This window comes from Ctenocephalides felis, unplaced genomic scaffold (assembly GCF_003426905.1).
Source record: "Ctenocephalides felis isolate EL2017-DRISC unplaced genomic scaffold, ASM342690v1 CF-g0.4_SCAFFOLD_03571, whole genome shotgun sequence".
Classification (NCBI taxonomy): Eukaryota; Metazoa; Arthropoda; class Insecta; order Siphonaptera; family Pulicidae; genus Ctenocephalides; species Ctenocephalides felis.
In genome coordinates this window covers 60,460,199-60,467,698 of record NW_020539725.1, presented here as the reverse complement: position 1 = coordinate 60,467,698, position 7,500 = coordinate 60,460,199, and the positions used below count along the sequence as shown (strand labels likewise).

Genomic DNA, 7,500 nt, shown 5'->3' with positions numbered 1-7,500 from the left:
TTAGTGCAAGGTTACTTTAAAAAACTCGAACAAAAAATAAAAACACATAGACGAGACTCTTTGAAACTTAAATTACAGACTTTAGAAGATAATTTGGATCGATACTCAACAATATTTATAAATTTATATATAAAAAAACAAGTTCTACAAGAGATTGAGTACATTAATAGAATTCTATTAGTAAGCCTGATGTAACTATAATATTCAAGAAGTCTTGTATCTTTAGTTTATTAAACTATACATAAAATATCTTATTATATCTATTAGACCTCTTATAAATACGACTATCAAAAAAGTTATTAACATAATCATCACTTTCCTACCCTCAGTCCTTTACCTCAATCATTTATCTTACCAATTGAATGATGCCCCAAACGCTAATAATAAGTCCGCAAAGGGACAATTTAGGGCCGCAGCATTTCATTTTGACTCGATTTTTTTAAAAGCACACACACAGAATTAAATTAAATGCCAAAAATGACTATAAAATGTAATATTTTTACAATAATGATCGTCACGAGACGTCAAATTGGTGACCGCCTGTCTGTCATGTGACAACTGAGAGGTGTGAAGTTGGTTTTAAGATGGCGTCGAATAGTGTTGACCGATGAGATAAGAGGATCGATGGTGGCGGGAAATTTGAATTTTGAAATTGATATGTGAATTGATAATTTAGTAGTAAAGTATAATATAAATGAGGTAATAGATAGATTAGACTACGTTTTGATTTGAGTGAAAATCCATGGATATATACCCACGGATTTTTGACATGAAATATTCAAGGAATAATTTTAATATTTTTGATATGCTTATATAAATCTTCATTTAAAATATTATTTTTAATTTATTAGTAATAATTGCTTACTGTTTTGTTCATTACTACTGACATTGTAGACAAGTACATTCGCCATTTTAAATTACAAACATTGTTTTGTACAATTATTATGCAATATTTATAATTTTACGTTACTAGATTTAATAAAAAGCTCAATATATCTATATATTTACTTACAGTTATATTATGTATTTATTTTAAAAAAATCACCAGTTTTAGCTTCTGAAAAAATAAAAAAACCTGTACAAAATTTAGAAATCTTTCATTTTACTTGTATAATAAAATATGTCTAAAAAAAGGCACAAGAGTACATTTCATGTTTAATTTTCACAATAAAAACTTGCAAAAATGATAATTTTTAGATAAAAATTCAAATATTAATTTTATTATTAAATTATCATGAAAAAGATAATAAACAGACTTTGTGAAAGCTTTATTACTAAAATTAAAAAATATAAAACAACCTTCTGCCAAAAGTCTCTTAAAAATGGATATTCTTAGTTCATAGCAAAACAACTGCATAATTCATCTTTTTAAAAGAACATAAAAAATTGTTTCTATTGCATAATATTTTGTAATAAAAATGCTGAATGATGACACATGTAAGTAGTCGAAACGTACAGTTGAAACATTGGCAGTACTCATTGTTTCATATATATATACATTATAAATATACATTATATTTATACATTATATATATATATATATATATATATATATATAAATATATGTATTTATTAAATGAAGTACCTGTCACGATGTTTGTCCTCAATCTTGTCCTAAACTAGCATTTATACCCAACTTAGGTTATAAATATTAAATTAAATATATAAGTATTAAACCACCATCTTTCCAAACTATCACAAATATTTTTATTAAACAACATCTGTATAAAAATCACATTATCCATCTTACAATCACACACTCCTACCATTAATATATATCTCTATCTAATAATATTAATCCTAATGTTACAATTAATTAATATTTTTTTCTCACTAACTGTTGTGACTCACTAATCATAATACATAAAAAGTATTAACAAAAATTTCTTAACTTAATAATATATAATATATAATATTTAATATTTAATATGTATGCACAGTCATAGATGCGACTAAAATAATTGATCCAAATACTATAATAAGTACCCAGTAAACACACAAACGTTAAAAGTACGTAACTCAGATGTAACAGTTTCGTAGTTGTTACATATTGACGTTGATATAACGTGAAATTTTGTTTTTATTCGTTATTAAATTTACTGTTTTAGTAAAATTATATTAATAAACAAAGTGAGCTGCCAAAATATATAAAATATATTTTTAAAAAGTTGCAATAATTTTTTATAAACAAAAATGAAACTTTACACCTATTATTGTGTATAGATGACTATGTGTCTTCCATGTTACATATCTGCTACGTTAAATTAACTGATTGTGGTTTACTAGGTATTAATTAAATGCTTTTATAAACTGTTGTTAGAAATATAAAAATTAATTATTTAATATACTTATATATATATATATATTTATATATATATATTTAATATACTTATATATATATATTTTATATATATATATATATATATATATTCATTATACACTTGCATATGCAATTTAAATTAAGATGAAAATTTCTTCATGTTAAATTACATTGGTGTTATGTAACACTCTCATAGTTAATTTATTGCAATGATTTTCATCTCTTCCCTAAATTTCTCTTCCCGATTAAAATTGCTCGTCAGTAGAGTTCTTTTTTTAATGCACATTAAATGAGTAATACATGTTAGCACGTTAGTGGTGTTCTTTTTATCTTATACAGAGTAAATTCGTTTATGGTTCGTTTCTGTTCACGGTCTTATTAATTTTAAATATTTTAATATTGAATTTTTATAACTGGCCTTAGATCATGCACCGTGTATGTTCGAAGGACAGTCCAATCCTTACCAATAAGCAGCAGAATAAAAAAATGTATACTTGAAACTATTTGTCTACAGAATTGCATTACAGTCAACGATATAAATTTTAAAACAGACTATCAATCTCATAATGTGTTGTACGGAACCCTGTTGGTTTTTACAAGTCCGACACTACGATATTTGAATTGGGGTCGTCGAGACCTTTTAAATGATACCCCACATGACACGTGTGACGTCACTACGTTTCGGCCCTATATTTGACCCATCGCAAGGTATATAATTCAATGCATTCTGTTACTATATCTGTTGTAACTCCTAAACGGTTCCTCTGATTTAAATGTAATATTCAACAAATTTGTACAAAATTAAATAATCTGCAAATTTCCTAATAACAAAAATTTCTAGAGCAACTCGGTATACTTTAAATTCGTAATTAAAACAGAACATTTTTGTCACATATCTAGAAACATAGCTGTATAGAATCCTATTGTTATTACAAGACTGTTAATAGGATATTTATATTCAGTCTGTGAGGGCCTTTTAAATGATACCCTACACTACCTGCTTGATATGACAACGTTTCGACCCCTTATTTGACCCATCGCACTGTGTACAGCTCAGTGCATTTATTTAATAAATCTATTGTAACTTCTAAACAGTTCGTCTGATGTAAATGCAATATTCGATAATTTTGTGGAAAATTAATTTATGTACAATGCTGTCTAATATAATAGCCACCTAAATCAACTCAATATACTTGAAAATCTTGACTAAAAAAAAAAAAAAAACTGTGTCACGCATGGAGAAACATGTATGGTACGGAACCTGATTGTTTTATCATATTCATCAAATTCATATATAAATTGGGGTCGTCGAGACGTTTAAAATGATACCCCACACGACATTTGACGCGAAACGTTTCGACCCTTTATTCGACCCATCGTACTGCATATAGTTCGGCAAAGTCTTGTAACTTCTAAACGGTTTGTTTGATTTAAATGCAGTTTTCGACAAATTTATTTAAAATTTAATGATCTACAATATTGCCTAATATTAACGCCCTATAGCAACTCGGTATACTTTAAAAATAGAAATGGTTGTCGTAATATTGTTTTCGGTACTTTATTTATATAGAGCTCGTCGAGACCTTTTAAATGATACCCCACACGACATGTGTGACGTCACATCGTTTCGACCCTTTATTTCACCCATCTTTTGTAACTTCTAAACGTCTTAACGAATTTAAATCTGCCACTCGGGTTATAAATTGCTCTTAAATTAATATAAGTGGAACGACAAGGAAATTATATAATCCCGATGTGCATTTTGATCCTAAACATATAACATCTGAGAAAAATGACTGCAATTATTCACAATTAAACAAAACTATAAGCAATAATTGCATTTTCAATTTGAATGATGTGATTGAAAATAAATATAAAAATAATTCTAACGATTTTCTTGAACTGATATACATATTACTTGAATTGCAACCAACCCCTGTTTCTGCACGACGAAAAATCGGCTCGTACCTTAAACCAAAATCAAAAACTGTGCCAAATTATATATTGGTCGTATCATTCAATATAAATATATAAATTGAAATATTTCCCCAAATGCATTTAAATAATATAATAGAACCAATATAATAAAACACCTAACAAAAACAAATCAACAATGAAAATTCTCATAAACTCAACACATGAGGTTTTCTGAGAAAATATAAATTTTAGACTAAATAAGTTTTTGTGTAAAACGTAAAAAAATATTAAATAACCATATGCAAGTATATAGTATATAGTAACTACTCCCGTTCCTTCGTCAGCGTTTTGTCAAAATAAAATCAAACCAAAGAAATACCGAATGACGGAACCAAATTTTTACCAAAAAAAAACCTCTTTTAATATCGAACGACTTAGAAATCTCGTCTATTAAATTAATTGTCTAGATTGTAATTTAATTTACATAGAAGAAGCAAGCCAGACGTTGCTTAAACGTTTACAAAACATAAAAAAATTTCAAAAAAATCCAGACAATTTAAAACGTGATGCGGAGCATATTTATACTTTAAAAACACAATATGGACTTTTCTAACCCGACTGTACTACAATTCCAACAAACTTTATTCAAACGAAGAATTATAGAAGAATCTTTTTAACTATTTATAACAACAAAACAACAAATAAACGGAATGCACTTAATACGCTGTGCGACCAAGTTTCTTTTATTTAGATAGTTCCGAATTTCTTACAAAACAATAAAAGCGTTCGCGCAAAGGATTCGCAATCACAACAAATCAACAATGAAAATTCTCATAAACTCAACACATGAGGTTTTCTGAGAAAATATATATTTTAGACTAAATAAGTTTTTGTGTAAAACGTAAAAAAATATTAAACAACCATATGCAAGTGTATAGTATATAGTAACTAGTCACGTTCCTTCGTCAGCTTTTTGTCAAAATAAAGTCAAACCAAAGAAATACCGAATGACGGAACGCATGTGGTTCCAAAACGTCGCAACTCCTCAAAATCTCCTTTGTTTTTCATACTTTTCCTATCAAATGTTCGCAAAAAAAACAAAAATCAATTATCAATTACCCTCTAGCACTCCCGTCTATAAATCTTATCCATAATCTTAAAAAACAATTCGACAGGGACGCCCCTGGAGACTTGCTGAGCGTGTTGCCTAATCATATTGAAACTGTCCTCCTCGTACATCGCATAAGTATTAGGCAGGCCCAACTTTTCGTACAGATCTTTCACCTTTTCCACCGACTCCGGATCGGATTTTCCGTAATGTTTGTACATAACATTCTCGAGTTCGTCCCTGGAGGCCCTTTGAAGGGCCACGACCGATAACCAAGTGCATTTACCTTCTTGAATGTCCGTTCCCTTCTTGCCGGTCACTGAAGGGTCCCCGAAACAATCGAGAAAATCATCCTAATAAAACAAAATCATATTTTATATAAAAAATTCTTTTGTATAATGAAACGATTATTCGGATTTTCATAAATCTTCATGAAGTTTGTTAAGGGATTTCTTTAGGATTTTTTGATTTATATAAAGATAGTTAGATTGTAGAAATAAATGGAGAAAATTGCAAACAAACGCTTATCATTGATTGATATTGAAAATATTTAAGGCATTGTTTAGACATTAAAAACAAGTGAAGACTGTCATTTGCCAAACATTTCTATTCACTTATAGGCTAAGGCAGTATTAAAATATAATATATGCATGAGTATAAATAAGCAAAATGTAATGTCTACATTATTATTGCCGAAAAGCAGCTGAGATGTGCCGAAAATTAAAATAATATAATGAGATACAGTCAATATGCGTCTGTCAGTGATCGCACATCAAACTTAGCCTATAATTCACTTTGACTGATTATTATTTTTTAACTTATAAATGCAGTCGTGTTTTGCCTTACTTTACTAAATCACGATGCAAAAATAATTTACTTATTCGAAAAATTATTTAGAAGTTTCATTGTGTCAAAAATTTATATACGGTATATTTACTCAAGTCAATGGAGCGTTTTGGGTTTGAATTTTTTTACTGTGCTCCAATTTGCATGAACTTTTGGAAATTAGGTTTATCTTACTATCAAGTTCAAAAGTGAAAATAATTTAGAATCATTTGCCACTTCCCGGGGGGATAACATTTCTTTTCAGTGGTGTAATTTTACTTTTTTTCAAAATAATGTCGGATATCGATAAAATAACTAATTATAAAAGAAAAATGTCTAATGTTTTTCAAAAAAGCAAATACTTTCCAAGTTACTGGCTACTGAAAATTTTTTTTTTTTTTTTGCGTTTTTCATCGTTTTTTGCTAATATCTCCCAAAATATACATTTTAACGAAAATCATATAATGAACAAAATTATATCAATTAAAATCTTAATAAATCGGTGTTTTATAAAGTGCTCTAGAAACAATATTAAGCAAGATATGAAAATGGGGTTTTATAGTCCTCAAAATAAGCTTTAAATGAGTACTTGTGCGTGTAAAATGAGTGAGCTATCATGCAAATAAAAGACGTATACAATGTTTTTCTCATTTAAATTAAATAGTTTATGAGTGCCATTTCCACCAAATTTAAAAATAATCGTATTTCATCTAGAATTAACTTGGTTTAAGAGATCTTGACGGATTCTAGAAAATACCATAACTAAAGTACAAAAAAATTTCAAAAAGCTCATGATTTCATGAAAAAAAATCCATTTAAAACAACCAATTTTATATTATTATATCTCTGACAGAATAAAAGATACGTATAAAGGTATATAGATGAAAATTCAAGGTCTTTTTCTGACTAATTATTGCTTTTTATTATGTTTCTGTTACACAAATATTGATAGAGTTATGATTGTTTAAAGAGTGCGCGGTTGTCCAACCAGAGTGTCTCTCGAGCCCTTTAACCCTTCGCCGTTTCAAAATAAGAAAAGTTACGGTAAAATTTATGATAGAGAAAGTTGTAGCTCATTTAACTACCTTTAAAATAGTATATTACATGTTCTGATAAAATCAGAATTAAAAGAGTTATAATCCAATTATTGCCGTTAGTGCAAATTGTTTTCACTTCCGAAATTAAGATTAATATTAGCATATTTCCAAAATATCAAGCAAATTGGAGCACAGTAAAAAAATTCACAGAGCACACGCTTTTTTCCTCTCTATTTACTGCAATAATTTTGTTGATCGTAGGTTGAATAGAGCACATGTGAACAGGATTTGAC

The 7,500-nt window shown here is 28.3% G+C and overlaps 2 protein-coding genes across 2 annotated transcripts in view; both read right to left on the bottom strand.

Annotated features, from left to right (window-relative positions):
* Nucleotides 1-424, bottom strand: part of LOC113385290 (ribonuclease kappa-like) — a 4,541-nt gene extending 4,117 nt beyond the window's left edge. The window contains exon 1 of the mRNA XM_026623134.1: nucleotides 356-424. Within this exon, the coding sequence (XP_026478919.1) occupies nucleotides 356-424 (69 nt within the window). The remainder of the gene's footprint in view (nucleotides 1-355) is intronic.
* Nucleotides 425-5,310: 4,886 nt separating this feature from the next.
* The window catches only part of LOC113386414 (farnesyl pyrophosphate synthase), a 4,295-nt gene continuing 2,105 nt past the window's right edge, over nucleotides 5,311-7,500 (bottom strand). Inside the window, exon 2 of the mRNA XM_026624195.1 lies at nucleotides 5,311-5,698. Coding sequence (XP_026479980.1) covers nucleotides 5,360-5,698 — 339 coding nt within the window. The 3' untranslated portion in view covers nucleotides 5,311-5,359. The remainder of the gene's footprint in view (nucleotides 5,699-7,500) is intronic.